This window comes from Lepidochelys kempii, chromosome 2, assembly GCF_965140285.1.
Source record: "Lepidochelys kempii isolate rLepKem1 chromosome 2, rLepKem1.hap1, whole genome shotgun sequence".
In the NCBI taxonomy this organism is placed as follows: Eukaryota; Metazoa; Chordata; order Testudines; family Cheloniidae; genus Lepidochelys; species Lepidochelys kempii.
In genome coordinates, this window is record NC_136381.1 from 200,270,320 (window position 1) to 200,288,470 (window position 18,151).

General features: G+C 38.7%; 1 protein-coding gene across 11 annotated transcripts in view; it reads left to right on the forward strand.

Moving 5' to 3' along the window:
• The window catches only part of THRB (thyroid hormone receptor beta), a 294,090-nt gene that overhangs the window by 218,436 nt on the left and 57,503 nt on the right, over positions 1–18,151 (forward strand). The window contains exon 1 of one of the 11 annotated variants that reach the window (XM_073333481.2): positions 14,833–15,846. The exons of the other annotated variants lie outside the window; for them this stretch is intronic. Coding sequence (XP_073189582.1) covers positions 15,405–15,846 — 442 coding nt within the window. The 5' untranslated portion in view covers positions 14,833–15,404. Of the gene's footprint in view, positions 1–14,832; positions 15,847–18,151 lie in introns of those variants that run through there. 11 annotated transcript variants of the gene reach the window in all.

Genomic DNA, 18,151 nt, shown 5'->3' on the forward strand with positions numbered 1-18,151 from the left:
GAGTGATTTCTCATAAATTCCCTGAATGATTTTCTTAGGATAACTTAATTTAACCTATATCACTGTGTGGCGCAGCAAGTTGTCTCCCTCTTATTGTCCAGTAGACCATGACAAAAGCCCACCAACTGAGAAGTATTACTTCCTTTAACTAATGGAGTTTTTAGAAGGACAGTAAATACTTTAATGTAAGGTTTGGTTAGTCGAGGATTCAGCAGCTTTGTAGTAAGCTCTTGGGGATTTTCAAAAGGTTAGCAAGATTTATAATGTGGGCTGATTTTGCATGAAGCTGTGAATCACTCCACAAAGGCCCTTTTTACTTGGGAAGATGTATTTTCTAATGTGCAGTTAAAAATAATGTATTTAATAGGTGGTACTATGTCAACATGGTAGCTGTTGTTAATTTTTATTCTTTTTGTGTAACTGATGCTTTTTTATTTATCCAGGGTTTTTACCTTTAAAGATACTATTTCTTGGCACTGCACTGGGATTGTTTTTGCTTTGTGGAAAACAAGTTTCTACTAAAATACTTCCATGTTCACAAAACAAGAAGGGCTTATCTCTGTACACCCGTGGAGGTGCCCAATTTGGATGCTTTATTTAATATTGCGGTCATAACTCATTTAAACAACCATTCCCTTTTCCAGACGAAAGGCACTTTTGTCTTCAAAAAATAAAAGCGCATTTAGGTCAATTTTAATAATGAATGGGGGAAGCAAATGCATCTATTTTTTTTTAAACTCCGTGAAGACTGCTAGCCATTTTCTCAAGCATGGTTCATTATTTTAGAGTCTTGGTGCTCTCTTCTTTTCTAGTGCTCTCAATAAGCAAAACAGTATGTTTGGGTCTGTTTCTAAAATCTTTTCTTATTTTCAAAAATGTTGGATAGTTCAGCCTGCCACTTCCTCCACAATTAGACTGGTCAGTTTCATTTGGAACAAAGGCTGTTTTCTTTTGGAACTTTGTTTTCCTGAAACATTGCCTTGTGGTTAGAGCATGGAACTATGAGTAGGGAGTCCTGGATTCCATTTGCAGCTGTGCCATTAGCTAGTTGTCACTCTGTTATATAAGTCACTCTGCCCCCATAAATTGAAGTGATTGAGTTACATTATTGTTTGTTTGTTAATTTCAGATGAAAAACAATTTTGAAATGGTTAAAAAAACAAACTAAATCAGTCTATTTCTCTGCGTTCTTTCCCAGCCTGAGCCAGCAGATCAGAAACCAATACAGAGCCATTTCTAAAAGGACCTCAGAACTACTATCCACCCACCACAAATTTTTCATAGACCATTATTTATGCCTACTACAGTCCAGAGACACCAGAATATCACTTACCCTCCATATATATACCAAGGATTTGATCCTACCCAATTCCAACTTCCTACTGGGCAACAAAAAAGATTAGGGGGTGGAGCACATGACTTATGAGGAGAGGCTGAGGGAACTGGGATTATTTAGTCTGCAGAAGAGAAGAAAGAGGGGGGGATTTGATAACTGCTTTCAAACACCTGAAAGGGCGTTCCAGAGGGGATGGATTTAGACTGTTCTCAGTGGTAGCAGATGACAGAACGAGGAGTAATGGTCTCAAGGTGCAGTGGGGAAGGTTTAGGTTGGATATTAGGGCAAACTTTTTCACTAGGAGGGTGGTGAAGCAATGGAATGGGTTACCTAGGGAGGTGGTGGAATCTTCTTACTTAGAGGTTTATAAGGTCAGGCTTGACAAAGCCCTGGCTGGGATGATTTAGTTGGGAATTGGTCCTGCTTTGAGCAGGGGGTTGGACTAGATGACCTCTTGAGATCCCTTCCAACCCTCATATTCTATGATTCTGTGATACTGTAGTCAAGAGAGCTCCATCTTAATCTCCAGATAATATCTAAACTAATTCCTTCCGCTATCTCCTGTTTCACTAGGAGCTAGCAAAAACAATCTAAACCATGCATCTCCCTGTACTGGCTGGAAACCTCACTATATCTTCCTTTCATACTTATCCTCCACACATAAGTCAAAGAATCCACCCTTCAGGTACAGAGAACATAGCCAATTCTATCCGATTCACGCGATAGATCTCATTCACCAAAACAATGAACATTTATTTATCATGGGGAGAAAAGAGTTGACAGATCTTCAGAATCTACTGTTTTTATTTGCAGTCAAGAATTGAAAAAATGTATAATTATAATGACAGGTTTCAGAGTAACAGCCGTTTTAGTCTGTATTCGCAAAAAGAAAAGGAGAACTTGTGGCACCTTAGAGACTAACCAATTTATTTGAGCATAAGCTTTCATGAGCTACAGCTCACTTCATCGGATGCATCTCATGAAAGCTTATTCTCAAATAAATTGGTTAGTCTCTAAGGTGCCGCAAGTTTTCCTTTTCTTTTTATAATTATAATACAATTTCACCCCAGGTAGGTGGCTAATAGTATTAGTGATAGTCACTTTAGAAATGTTGGTAGATATGTAAATATATAATGGGCAGGGAATCGGCAACAAAGTTAAGGTTCATTGTTGAGCTTCAGCTACAAATGTCCTCATTCTCAAATAGTTAGGATTTTTTACAACTACTGTATGCCATTCTAATGATAATTGTATTAATGTCCTAAATTAATGGCTATTTATTTACCCACTTAATTCTAGCTTGTTTTTGTCTTGGAATTATTATTATTTTACTGTGTTGATAAAGAAAGGATGCTATGGGCTGCTTCTGGCTTTGCAGAATGTGAACACATTCATAAGGCCTTTAAAAATTCTAAATGGAACTTCTTAGAGTTGTAGGTGTAAAAGAAGCCTCTCTTCACATCCCGATTACACATTCTTTCCAAAGATGTTTGTTGTTGGCCTATTTGGACAAGCATTCTCGGTATTATCTATATTTTCTTTCATGAGTTTCTTAAAGCTTTGCCACAGCTTATTAGTTTTAGCAGTTGCCCTTTATTGGCATATCTACACTGCAATTAAACACCCACAGCTGGCTGGTGTCAGCTGACTCAGGCAAATGAGTAGAATTCAAGCCCCATAAGCCCAACTCAGCTGACACCAGCCAAACATGGCTGTTTAATTGCTGTGTAGAAATACCCTACATCAGTGGTGCACAACCTTATTACACAGGAGACCACATAAACCTAAACACAACCTTGTGTGGGCCAAACAGATTCTATATATTTCCTTGTGTAAATTAAAATGGTGTAACATGACGACAAAATGCTAATGAATTGGCCATTAGTATATCGTGTTCAAGCAGACCACAGGCTTTATTAAATGCTCTGGTGGGCTGTGAATGGCCCACGGGCCACAAGTTGGTTATCCTTGCCATGCATGATCACAGCTCAAGATCAAATTCCTGAGCAAAAGCTTTTCCATGGGCTTCATTCAAGGTACTAGTTTTTTTCAAATTTTAGAACTAAAATGGCTTAAACCAAGTTATCTTAAATTAGACCTTGAAGAACAAAATGCTTAGCTGTGTACACATTGCCCCAGACTTCGGCATCTGTAAGCCCTCAGTGGACCTTGGCCACATAATCTGTCTATTCCACAGATTTAAAGATGAGATTCAACACTTACAAATTTCCTCCTTGAATCCAGGCCGCAACTCCATACATTTTCATAAGATCATGATAGCAACAGAAACAGCTTCAGACCTCTGAAGAGAAGACAGGCACCTTCCCTGTGTGAATGACTGGCTAATGAGAGCTTCATGCCCTTTCCAGTTGCTCAAAAAGCCATTCTCTAATTGTTCCCAACTTTCATAGTAGAAGTGTATTAGCAGTCATGTGGAAATCTTTCCACACTTTTTCACGTCCCTATAGGTTGGATCTGAAGGCCTTTGTGGTGAAGCCTTTCAGCATCAAGTTTTTCATTCTGTTTAAATGCTTTTCACTTTCTGTGTCTATGATTGTTTCCCTATCTTGTAAGGGGATGGAGGTTAAAACTCTGGAAGAGATTGGATGAAAATTTCTCTTCCTGCTACAGAACATTTGGATTGGAGTGGTAATCAATGGAGGTGGATAGCATAGAATATACACTATATATGTGCACACTGTATATATAATTTGTAACCCTAGCATGCCTCTTACAAAGCAATAACATATAATTCCTCCACCCAAAATTACAACTGGCAAAATTGTTGTTGGCCTTTTTAAAGCTATTCATGATTTTTTCACATGCTTCTATTGCTTTGCTTTCATAAACTACTAAATAGTTCACTTCTTGCCACCATGTAAATGGCCCATTCCTCTTAAGTCGCCGATGTTATGTACCAACTACTGTTCCATGTTGCGCCCACATACTGTTTGCTTTGGTAAAATAATTGATGGTTTGTCATCTGTTTGTTTTGTTTATTTTTAATGGCAGCATTTTTCTCTCTATATACAAACACCCATGCACACACACAAATATTGTAGCCTAGAATTTTCAAACCTGTGTGCCAAAAGCAGAACACTAAGACCATATTTAAGGTCCTAAATAAAGTAAGGCCTCTTATTAGGTGCCTAAATATGGACACAGAAACCTAACTGTAGGCTTCCAGAATTGAAAGTGTTGGTCCTAGAATCTAATTATAAGAACAAAGGTGTCTTCAAAGTGGACATAATTAATGAATGCAATGTTCATTAATCATTTCTAATTAGTTCATTACTAGATCACAGGCCCTGGTTCTCATGGGGGACTTCAATCATCCCGATATCTGCTGGGAGAGCAATACAGCAGTGCACAGACAATCCAGGAATTTTTTGGAAAGTGTAGGGGACAATTTCTTGGTGCAAGTCCTGGAGGAACCAACCAGGGGCAGAGCTCTTCTTGACCTGCTGCTCACAAACAGGGAAGAATTAGTAGGGGAAGCAAAAGTGGAACCTGCGAGGCAGTGACCATGAGATGGTTGAGTTCAGGATCCTAACACGAGGAAGAAAGGAGAACAGCAGAGTATGGACCCTGGACTTCAGAAAAGCAGACTTTGACTCCCTCGGGGAATGGATGGGCAGGATCCCCTGGGAGAATAGCATAAGGAGGAATGGAGTCGAGGAGAGCTGGCTGTATTTTAAAGAATCCTTATTGAGGTTGCAGGAACACAGCATCCCGATGTGTAGAAAGAATAGTAAATATGTCAGGCAACCAGCTTGGCTTAACAGTGAAATCCATGCTGATCTTAAGTGCAAAAAAGAAGCTTACAAGAAGTGGAAGATTGGACAAATGACCAGGGAGGAGTATAAAAATATTGCTCAGGCATGCAGGAACTTTTTCACTAGGAGGGTGATGAAGCACTGGAATGGGTTACCTAGGGAGGTGGTGGAATCTTCTTCCTTAGAGGTTTTTAAGGTCAGGCTTGACAAAGCCCTGGCTGGGATGGTTTAGTTGGGAACTGGTCCTGCTTTGAGCAGGGGGTTGGACTAGATGACCTCCTGAGGTCCCTTCCAACCCTCATATTCTATGGTTCTATTATTTTGTTATCTGTGTTCATCTGGTATTCTAACCACTGAATTGAAATAATATACCTTAAAAACTGGAGGCTCAGATTTTTCCCCTGCACTGTAGTTCCCATATCACTAAAGCCAGCATAACCTCAGTGGCGGATCTCAAGGAAAACCTACAACTGTAGGAAGTGATATTGGCAGTTCAGTAGGTAGCATGCTTCCTGTTCAGCCAGTAATGAACCAGGGAACCAGCACGCTGTTACTGGGTGTTGTACTGCTGGCAATGTTTACTTTCAGATGAGATCTCATACTGAACTCCTGACTTTTTGTGGTCATCAAAGATCCTATGACATTTTTCAAAACAGTAGTAGTGTTAACCCCAGTGTTTTGACCAAATTTTGCCTAAGTGAGATATTCTTTACTTTCATTTTTGATTATTCCTGACTTCCATGCTAACTCGTGGAATCAGAGAGATTGTATCATAATAATTCAGAAGCTTTAGAAAAGAAGCCAGCTCCTTGCAGTGAGTGATATTCCAGTCTGAGACTGGACAAAGGCAATCTGAATTAGTTGAATGACTCATGGCCAGAAAGCCGGGGCATAGGAGAAAAATCACTTCATTTTTCTCACAGCTGCAGTAAAGTATCATACAAATTTCTAAGACCACAGCGGATCAAGTTCAGATGTAGTTTTCTGCAAATGACACTTTTGCTTCTTCCTTTTACTTTGCTAAAGGTCCTTCAGCCTGTCACCAAGAATGAAAAGAGGCACCTAGTATACCTTTGACCATAGTATAAATGTAATAATAATGCATTAATATGGTGTGTCATTTTTTAAACTTCTTCCTCATGTGGATTTCATCTACCTCATGGAAATCTGAAAGAATCCAATAAAACTAACTTTTTATGTGCCTGGATTGTTTTATGGCAACTCTCCAGTTGTACTGCATATCATCACAGTTTGCCACTCCTTCCCATTTACCTCCATTTTTTCATTTATTTTTCCTTTAGTATTTTTTTCTTTCATCAGCTGTCACAAGACTACATATTCAGTCATTGAAATCTAGGTTGAAATCCTGGGCCCTAGGTCAATTGCAGAACTCCAGTTGACTTCATTGGGGCCAGAATTTCACTCCTCTTTGTCAAGTAGTGAGAGCATCAGACCCTGTGCTTCAGTACATGAGGCCGTTGCTGCTGGTTAACTTGCAAATGGGTTACCATATCCCTCTAGATATTATTTTCCTCTCATTCATTTTTCCCTGTAAGTAATTAGGAACTTCTGTTTACTTGAGCATCATCCTGCCCAAGTTCCTTAGGAGATATACATAGCTAACTTAATCCCCAGTATATCTGCACTGCAAATCGTAGCTGGCACTGATATAGTCCGTTAAAAAAGCAACTGCATGGGTTTGTACTGAAGAACTTGTTGTTTTATGATATCTGTCAACAACAACCAGATATAAAGGTAATACAGTATGTGCTGTACTTTTGGATAGGTCACAATGCCAGCTGTAGACTTTATCTTCAGCGTTTGTTCCACATTAATATGAACACCATTTGCAACAGTCACTGCTTCCAAAAATGAAATCTGTTTTTCCTGTCATGTAATTACCTTTAAGTGTAAGCCGCAATAAAAGGCTGTTGAGGCTGAGTATGATGTGAATTATGAAACTTTCCGCCACTGATCTTTGTGAAGGATTCTATTCTTTTTCAAGGACATTATCTTTCATTGTGTTCACTATTCGATTAAATGTAAGCAGTGAAAATTCTGCATTACATTCTGTATTAAAAGTTGTTGTATATTATAGGTGGAGCAGTAGTGATCCCTGTAGTTAAGGTAGGCGAACAGTTTTCATTGTAACTCTGTTTTCAGTTGCTTGTAACTTTGACAAACTTCTCTTATTCAAGCCAGAATTTCCCATACTTGGTCTCTGCTTACATATTATACTAGTGCCGTCAGATAATAGAGTTACTCCTTCAACTCAAGTCATAGAGGACTGTGACATGGATCTGATGGTCCTGAGTTCAGGCCCTGCTTTCAACCCACATGGACCCGGGGGGTGGCTCATTACCATTACACACAATGGAATTTCTTTGTTTTTTCAGTTTTCTTTTTTTAAACCTGAAGAAAATCCACTCCCCAAAACTGTTAAAAGAATGTTGTTAAAGTTGCAAAGTCTAGCTAGACCCTCCCCACTCACCAGATTGCAGAGCCGTGGCTCCAGCCCAAGCAGGAATGCCTACACTGCTATTTTTAGCCATATAGTTGGAGCCCCACAAGCCCAAGTCAGTTGCCCTGGGCTCTGACACTCACTGCCATGTTTTTTGTTTGGTTGGTGGTTTTTTTGTTTTTTGGTTGGTTGGTTAGTTGGTTGTTTTTTTGTAGTGTAGGCGTGCCCTTATTTTTCTCTACTGAAATACCAGAAGGCCCATGGAGGTGGCACCAGGCTATAGTCGTTTCATCACTAGATTAGAGATTTTTGTCTGTATTGAGTTTGACATTTTTATATGTATGAAAATTAGACTATAATTCACATATATACGCATATGCTTACATTTGTTATGTGGAAAACCATATGTACCTCTGGCCAATGAAGCGACAGAGCTGGTGTTATGCATAAAAAGCAGGTCTTTCTGTACTAGTTCTGCCCCTTCGCAAACATTAAACACAACAGATAGTTTAATATTCAGAAAACTCCAAGTAGGAAATTTCTTCATATTTCTTGGGGAAGGAAACATTACCAGGATGCCCTGTGGAAGAGAAAAAATGTTCTCTGAAGTGCAGCTCACAGGAAGAAAAGAAACTTCAACCTTGCTTGGAACAGACAGTTTTATCACTCATAGCAAATTAGAGCATAACACACATTAAAGCCTTCTACTGGTAAACTCCTTCTGCCCCAAGACATTAGTACATAAGATGAGTTGGGTTTTAGTTTTATTTTGCTTATTTGTTTTGTTTTTTCATTTTCCTAGTTCTTTAGTTGTGCCTTTCTTGTTTAAAAATCATCCAGATATACTGGATTGGGTCTATGCAAATCTAGCCTACTTGATCAACCTACCGTGTACCCTTCGTCATAATCCTGATTACATGTGCCTTAGCTGATCTCTCTGCTACCAACCTACTTTTGTGCCCTTAGATGCTTGTATATTTAGTGGGGGTTTTTTTTTGAAAAAACACCATTGCACTTGCTGCCCAGTTTATTATAAAATGTTCAAATCAGAGGAGGTAAGGCTGTGTAAAAGATTCACTGTTTTGAGTCATTTGTTTTCCAAGCAAATCAGTTAGATGCAAGAGAGAGACTAATCTATTTGTCTGCTGCAACTGCATTGTTCATGTCCGAGCAGAAACTGTGGTAGATTTTGAACTCCTTTTAGGTTTAAAATAATTTTTTTCAATGACAGCAGATTGCTGTGCAACAGTAAAAATAGCAATTCAATCTTGTGTGTGTATATATATATACCTAAGTCTGCATCTTACTCACCTCTTTTTACTAATTTGTGTTGTAATTGAGGGATTAGTATAAACAACGACCTCTCTGTGCATTACTGCTTTACCTATTTACTTGCAGCTCAGTTATGGCCTTTTGCTGAGGGAGCAGAGGAGGGAAGAAAATACCTGTACCACCAATGTGATATCGATGGAGTAAGATCTTTGGAGCAGGGACTGTTATTTACTATATGCTTGTACAGCACCTAGCACAATGGAACAATTTGGTTAACATCTGGTGCTCCCAAAATATAGATGTTTAATAGTCATCATCGTCGTCATAAAATGCCTGTATAAGGTGTAATGGGCTAGATCTTTAGTTGGTGTAGGATCTGGCTCTGTGTTTTAAGGGTCACTGTGAGGAGTGCATTGAAGAGCAGCTGCTGTTCAAACCATCCTGTACTCCTCCAATGCTTGTCAGTGCACAGGATCAAGACCATAGTCACACCCCTCAGCCCACCCTCAGAAACACCTCTTGGAGTCAGTACTCACTGATGGCAGCCTTGCCCCTCCCATTTACTGGTAGCAGCCATATTATGGTTCCTTACTGCCCAGATGCACCAAGGAGGAGGAAGGAGAATGTGGAAGCTTGCTGTGCCCTCTTCTCCACGAGCACACCCTTTAGTACCCATTAGTACATTGAAATAGAGAAATGGAAAAAATGTGAGTAGGTTTATTTAAGTTAATAAACAAATGAATGATGGCTGTAGTCACCTGGGCTTTGATAGCCCTGTATATATTGAAGTTCAAATAAAACTCTGTGTATAGCATCTGGTTTTATATATATATTTTCTGTTTACCTTCTTTCCTTGTTTTTTCCACCTTCACCTTTAGTCACAGATCCTGTTTGCAAATATTTGTAATGCCATTTACTTTGGGCTGTGTCCAGGAAAAAGCACCAAGAAAGCTCTGCAGATTCCCCAGGCTACAGATGTTGAAGCTAGTTCTTATTTCAAGGAAATACTCCTCCCCTTCAGTAGAGGGCAAAAGAATAGGGACTGTGGTAGTGCCTGGTCCCTGCATAAGGGCAGAAGGGAAGGAAAGCTCCTTGCAGCCACCCCTTCTTGCAGAGCTGTCCATGGACTCCAGCTCCGTCCAGTTTATCCTCAGTATCCCCCTCTTAGATATGTATGTGAATAGCAGTGTCCCCATTTTACAGAGGAATCTGAAGAGAGACATGAAGTGACTCACTCAGGGCACCACAAAGCTGGGAATACAATTCGATACATTCTGATAAGTTCACTCCTATGGGCCAGGCTGTATCTCATTTGGGCTGTTCATTAACAACCCCGCTAACTCCCTCCCAAAATGTGGTCACCAGACCAGACCCCATCCTAAGTAGGAGAGTGTGAGGAGGATGGCTTAGGCAGTGACAGTCTCCCTGTGAGAAGGTTTATCGGCGCCTCTGTTGCAGGTCCAGTTTGAGGAGCTTAGGAAGAAGGTGCAGAGACAAAACTATATTCTGCCAAGCATATTATAATGGAAGATTCACCATATCTGTGGAAACACCAGGCAAAAATTTTGTTTTGACCCTTCTGGGCCACTAACTGTAATTGGGGAAAGTGATTGTTGATTGCATAAAAAGGAAGAGTGGGCAATAATAGCTCTACCCTTACATCCCACTGACATCAAATTCTCATTGCACGCCCATTTGGACTGGGTGTCTAGACTTTCCATAGAAAAGGCAACTTTTTTATTTGATGGACTCTTCCCTAGCTGAGACTTTGTTTCCTCTTTAGGGAAATTTTACCCTTGGAGACATTCTTGATAGGAATCTGAGAAAATCCTTTGAACTCTTGACTGCTCAGGTAGCAGTAATTACTCATTATCAGTATATGCCATTATAACATCTCTGCAGTGACCAGATGAATCCTCCACCTAGACCATAAAAAGAGCTCTAGGCCAGAATTCCCAAACTGTGGGGCGCGCCCCCCTAGGGGGGCATGGAGGAACATTCAGAGGGGTACAGTGGGGCCCGAATCCAGTCCACACAGGATTCGGGGAGGGACCACCACCCAGCCCTGCTCCGCTCCCAGGACTGCTCCAGTCCCGGCCCCAGCTGCAGCCCCTGACGGCGCCGCACTCAGCCTCAACCCCTGGCTTGGGCTCCATTCCCAGTCCTGGCCCCAGACCTGCCCCCAGTTGCAGCCTGGCTCTGAGGAGTGGGGGAAGGACAGGGGTAAGGGAGGGTGCAACCCTGAAAAGTTTGGGACCCATGCTCTAGGCCCTCTTATTAAGCTCTGTTCACTTTGAAATAGGGCCTCTTTTTTATTTATGGTTCATCCCAAGATGCTTTCATGCTTTCTGCCCAGAGCATGGCCATTTTAACAATACCCGGAAGGGGATGCTGGTTCTTGTCTTATAACTGGGAACTTGGCATAACACTAACCTTGCTGTCCTCCCTTATCAAGGGTTATTTGTTTGGCATAACCCAGAATAAGAATTCACATAAATGTAGGAAGTTCACAATGTTCTCTTTATTGGAGGAAATGCTGCTGACAAATTAAGGCACAACATGTTGAAGAAAAGGGTGTAAGATAAATAATAATGTTCTGTAATGGTGAAATGAACCCACATTTTAACAAGCTAAACCGTAATGAAATATCGAAAAAGGCCACACCATAATAACATGGGAAAAGAAGACAAAATGAGTGATCCCTCTATGGTAGGTCCTTTCCCTTTGTAGAAATTTGGAAGTATGAGAAATGCCAACATGTTCATAAGAGAAGATAGACATATCAGGCCCGTTAAAAGATTATTACTAAATTAACTAATCCATACATTAAATATTTTCCCCAACACAGCAAGAGCCCATCTGTAATGGCTGCTCACTAGACTATATTCTGCAGCCTTGAATTAGCTTGTGCTTGGGGCACAACCTCCCCTGAAGTTAATAGGAGTTTTACCTTAGTAAATGTTGCAAGATTTGGCCCAGCAGCAACAGCAAAATTCTACTTCCTTTCTAACTGAACATTCACAGGCAAATTTTCAAACAGTCAGAGCCCAGGAGCAATACACAAAAATAAGGGTGCGGCTCCACAGCTGATTTTCATATACAGTTACTGTGCTGTGATTGACAAATGCAAATTTGGTATTTAGGCATGCAAACGGCCAGTTCGGTACCAAACACACACACAGTCATGGAATCATAATTGCTCTGTTTGCACATTGCTCTAGGGTTTTGTTGTTTTCAAAACCAGACTCTCATTGTGGGCCAGAAAGTAATGCCTTTGCCCATGCTGAGTAATAGCTTACTCCACAATAGTCCCGTTGATTTCAGTGGCACAGCTCATAGTGTAAAATGCTACTCAGTAAAAGTGAGGGTATCACAGACTGGCCTTATCTGTCAACAGCTAGCTGTAGACTAAACTCCTGATCATGCAAGTTGCTGCACCCTGGCACATCTTTGTGTCTGGGTAATCTCAACAACCAAAGAACCGTGCATAGAAATGATTTGAAAATGGTACATTATCTTACATGGAAAGCTTCCTGTTGTGATGTTAGTTATAACAAATCATTTTTTCAAAAGCTTTTATTTTAGAAATGAGATTTTTGAGATGCAAATTTCTTCAAGCAATTTTTCCCCTTTCATGTCTTTCTACACACAGTGGTCCAAATTTATTCATGGTCTAACTTCACTAAGGTTAATGGAGTTGCATTATGTAAGGATGTATTTGGCCTAGTATTTCCAATCAGCTGTATCGTGTTCTGTATTACGCTTTATTTTATGGAGAATCTGGGAATAGTTTCACCTTCCATCTTGAGCTATTCTCAGTGGCCTGCCTTCCATACTATTACTGCTTCTAGCTTCCAGTCTCTAGCCTGTTCACTAATATAGTTCAGCTGGGAATACACCTCTCCAATTTTGTTTTCTTTTTAATTTCTTTTGAGATTGCTGAATTAAGGCTGAATTCAAAGAAGTGTTGACAAAAGCTGAATGCAACAGCCATTAGGAGAGAACCACTGGCATCTCAGGAGCCTTAGTTAAGTAAAGAGGAACCTTACAACACTAAATAAACTGCAACCACCATGGACATCAGAATGAGACAATTTTCAAAGTTTATATGTCAAAAAAGAAAAGACCATTTTGATGCTGAGTTATGAAATCCGAAACTGCACAGACAAATTTCAAAGAATTACAAGCTCTGCTCACACAGCCGTTATAGCAACATTGCACATTTACAAGCTTGCAAGGCTACAAAGGTTAATATTCAAGTCTACAAGTCCTTGGGATGCTTCAGAAACACAAAGAGAAAAATATCTTTAATCTTTTTTTTAATTTAAAGACTTCTTTGACAATTCCTTGGTAAATTTAATAATACAGAGGTATTGAAAAGCATTCTCTCAGAACATCTCAGGTCTCTCCAACTGTGGTGGCTCAGTAGCCCACCTTTTTCCTTCTTGTTTATTTTTAAATGCACTTCAGAACTAAACTGGAGCCGCATGGTATATGGTAGAGTAACATGGTAGATGGACTTTTGTGTCAAAAATAATGTTGGTGAAAAAGACAGAAATTTAGTCTGAAAAGGTACAACTATTTAGCTTATGAATCTCAGTTTCAGTCCTTAAATCAACTACTAAGTTATGTAACTGATATTTTTTTCATGTTTTGTGAGGTTGCCAGGGTTGCAGTGGCCTGTTCGTGAAATATGAATAACAAAATATAAAAATATGTATGTGGGTCTGCGTATTTGTGTAGTCTTGCCAATTTTTGATCTTGTAATTGACATGGATATACAGTACTAGCCATACAGGGAGACCACTGGAAAGTGAAATTAATTTAACAGGTTGTATTTTTTGAGATTATGCAAGGAATTGTGGAAAACTGCATTACAACACATTGTTCCCTACAGTTTCCTGTATGGTAGGGCCTCAAAAATTTTCAGAATGTCCCTAGAAAGAGTTTATTTTCATATAGCTGCAAATAAGTGCATACAGATAGTGGTCATAACAAACACATCTTTTCCTTTAGATTATAACAAGTTTTGAAATTTACAAGGTGTAAACATGTTGAGAATATAAAAGCTGAAATATTTGTGTTTTAATATTTCAATTCTTATATATTTGTGTCTTAACATTTTCTGAATATCATGCGTCATACAAATGATGCCCTGTCATTGTACCTGCTCTTTGTGTGTTTTTTGGTCTAATGTGCTATAGTTACTGACAAAATCAAGTTTGAGCTATGGTGAGAACTATAGAGCTAGAAAAGGTACACAGGAGAAAACTGTATTTTAGTTTCTCCTACCTCAGACATAGTCACTACGTTGCTAGCCAGGTTCTGGTTTCAGAATACTTTTGTAGATAACAAATAGAGATACACAGAACAGAAAGAATGCAGCTTGATTTCCAAATACTAGGCTGAGTATGCATTGATAGCAATTAGAAAAGGATTGCTTTGAATTACAAATTGAGTAAATGTGATATTTGGGAATGAAATATATGGGAATAAGAACAAACATGAGATAACAGTATTTAATAGTCACTTTTCTGACCATACTCGCATTTTCAAGAGTCCTACAATAGCAATATTCCATTTACTAACGTATATAGAGATAACTTTCAGAACTTTTAACAATATGTCAAATCTGAAAATCTAATTCTCATAATTGTTTTAAAATGCTTTATTACCCACTTGTATAGTTAATATGCATCCAATTATTGATATGTATACAGAGAATTCTCTTGAGTGAAATTCCTGCAAAATTACCTGTTCAATCCATAAGAATAGCAGAATTTCATCATGATTAATGTAGCAATGAATATCAAATTGACATCCACTGATAATTACTTAAGATGTTCAGTACACGTTATAAACTATTTTACATTTTAATTTTGATTCATATAATCTAAAATATAAACATTTGTGAATATTTGGAACATCAGCTATGGAATGACATTACTGTAGAATCTAGCTGTGCTGTCCAGTAGTAAAAAGGAGTTATTTTTAGACATGTAGTTTTATGAACTGACAGTATTTAAATGTTTTATCTAAAACAAACACATTTCAGGACTGTTGTTAATTAAACATAATAATTGTTGCCTTGTTATTTATTATTATTTATGTATTTGTTATTTGCTTATGACCACAGTGTTAAAACTCACAAGATAAAATGTGTCTCTCTGATATTGCTCTGGTAACCTCAACTAGAGAAAGGTAGTGGTAGCAAGAGCGGAACTGCTAAGCGTGCCCACATAAGAATGTCATACTTAGGTAACAGAGTGTCCCTCAGGTCAGCCTACGCTAAGAGCAAAGTCAAGCAAGGCTGAATCCTTGATGTTTTGTGTTTTAAGTATCTGAAAATTGTACACGACCAGCCTCGACCCACAAGACCTCAAATGATCATATGAGCGAGGCAATAAATTGATGGTAACTTGCCCCGGGCCCATGTTCTAGTTGTGGTGTTGATGAAAGTTGCATCTAGTAGTAACCTGTGCGTGTAGATCCAGCTGTCTTTTCAGGCTTAATAGAGGGGGAAATCATTACATTTAATTGCACTGAAGGGAAACTGACTATGGTGGCTGAAAGTGCATGGCTGAAAAGCTCTGCATCTTATCAATGCGGTCAAGTGGAGATGCTTGTGAATACCACCAGATCAAGAGAATTGGGAAACCACTTGCTTTCCAAAACTCCACAGCTCAGCAAGATTTTGGCAATGCCAACAGTTTGTCAACCAGTGCTTATCAACCCTCCAAAAAATGGCCTTCCAGCCTGGGACGGGCTGGTACATCTTCGTGACAGACATCTACAAAATTCCATTTGTGATATAACAGAAAATCACTTGTGTAGGAAAAGACATTCCAGAAATGATATGCTGGGAAATGGACAGCAATCTTCACAGTTTCTACATGCTTCAGTTTGGACTAGCTCAATATTACATCCAGGTCATACAGAAGTGAATATTCAAGGCATGTCAAGTGCCCAGGAGTACGATAGAGAAGAAAAAAAATGTAAAGGTAATTAGAATTATTATTCAGAACATAACAAATATTTAAAAAGAAAAGAAGCCAGAGTGTCTGTGGAGTTGGTCAGGCTTTGGCCATAGATAACAGCTTTGTAATATGGGGCAATCTAGCTACAGATGTTTTTCATGGCAATAGTTGTGGCTTTCAGTTTATTCTGAGAGTATTTCATCTTTGTATGTTTTAATATATTTGTAAAGAGCTAAAGTGATGTACATTTTGAAATTTATTTTAAAAATTAATTTTGCTATATACAGTATATAACTAATTCCAGATGTCCCTTTAAAAAGGTTCCCCCCCCCTTGGTACCCTGACCAAAATTATTTCTTTTTGTGCCTGGACTTTGGTATAGTGAATATTGTTTTTCTTGAGCAGGCAGTAGTATTGAAAGTTCTGTTTTAGGACAGTCCTGTTTGTCCAAGCTAGAGCAGAGTTGCGAGGGAGGTGTTATGCCTTGTAAATGCGTAACTGTCACCACAAATTTGGTGTTTCTGTGGTTTATATTCCTTTTTAAATTGAATAAATAGTTTGTCAGTGCTCTTCTCTCAAAGAAATAAATATTTGTGCATTATGCTGTGAGAGAGGGACAACAAGTTCTTTTCTTTTACTTAAAGTCTTGCGTCACTCCAGAAGGAAAGATTATAGTGTCAGGAAGGATATCACCTCATGAAAAAGTTAAACTGGTCTAAGTACCTGATTTCTTTAGATTTAGCTGCTCTTTACCTCAGAATGCCTTCTAGCTAACAGATGTCAGGTGTTGATCGCTTTAACGTCTTACTAAGGGGCTGTCTGAAGTCTGCGGAATCCAGACAGCTCCATCAAGAGTTCTGTTAATTATGTTGTGTGTCAAACAGTTTTAATACAATTATCCGTTCTTCTTCATTTTTGAATGAAAATAACTTTTTACCTCAAAATTGTCTTGAAGGGAGAGAACTTGAAAAAAGTTGCACATTTTAAGTAGCAGTAGTTGCTTCATCAAGAGATAAGCTGTCTAATTAACTAATGTCTTTTAACAGTGTCTTCTGATTATGAGACATGAGGGGACTTAAGAAATTGGGTTGCCTGTGTCACAGGACTATAATTGTACTTACCAATGTTTGTTCAGTACTAGTCTTAAAAGTTTTCAAAAACTGTTGAAGAATTTGTCAGCAAACTATCAATAAGCAATTTATTTGTGACAAGACATGAGGACATCTTACACTGGAAATGAGCTATAAGGAGATAATCAAATAATGGCCAGGGTGAGCCTATAGAAAATTCTGGATTATGAAAAGAGACAACTTCATTCTTTGTAAACCAAATTTCTTCAAATTCACCAAGGGCACTTATTCTAACTGAGGACTAAGTTCATGACAAGTCTGAACCTTTCAGTATAAAATTAACTATTTTTAGGTAACCAAATAGAAAAAGGGATATTAAATCTTGGAATGAAAGACAAATCATATTGGTGTTTTATCTAAACCTTACTACAGTCTTGGTGGAATGTCATAACCAAAATGCTATACTTTAATAGGCCTTTGATTCCACTGAGATGCATGGCACTAACCACCAAATGCTTGGCACTAACCACCAAATGCTAATGTCAAAATGTGACAACCATGCGTAGTATTTGATATATGTACTTTGTAATATAGGAATTGGAGAGCCAGAACTAGGAACCTAATATGGTCGGCTGATATCTAGGCACATCAAACAGAGATTGCATCTGTCATTGGGTTGGCGTTTAAGAATTGGGTTTTTTTTCCTTTTAAAACTTGTTCTGTGATAAAAGTTTGTATTTTGAACAGTGTCCTGAGCCTCAAGCGTGGGATAGGTATAACTGTAATACAAAATAAAGAGTCAAGTAGATCAAAAACACACATTTTTTAAAAAAGTAGGGACTCATTACACCATATGGGCATAAATATAGGTGTATTTGGCAGAGACAGATATGGTTGAAACATTTTCTAGAGCCAGAGCCACACTAATAGATCTGCCAAAACAGAACAGTTGATGGTGTAAATTGTACTTTCTTTACAGTACACAAAGATCAACATTGTCCTGAATCAACTGTGCAGTATGAGACCACAGCGTGCAGGCAGTTTGCATTGTAATTTCTTCAAAGAGTAGTACAGAATAGTGGGTTTTGTCAGAACTGGCATAGAGAACGTATGCTGGCATTCTTTTAAAGGTAAAAGTACATCAAATTGGTGTGATTAATGAGTGACGTGTGGGTTAGTATTTTAAAATACAATACTGTGTTGTCACTCATAATCATATAAAGATGGCACAAAGAAAGGAATATAATGGCCATAATAAC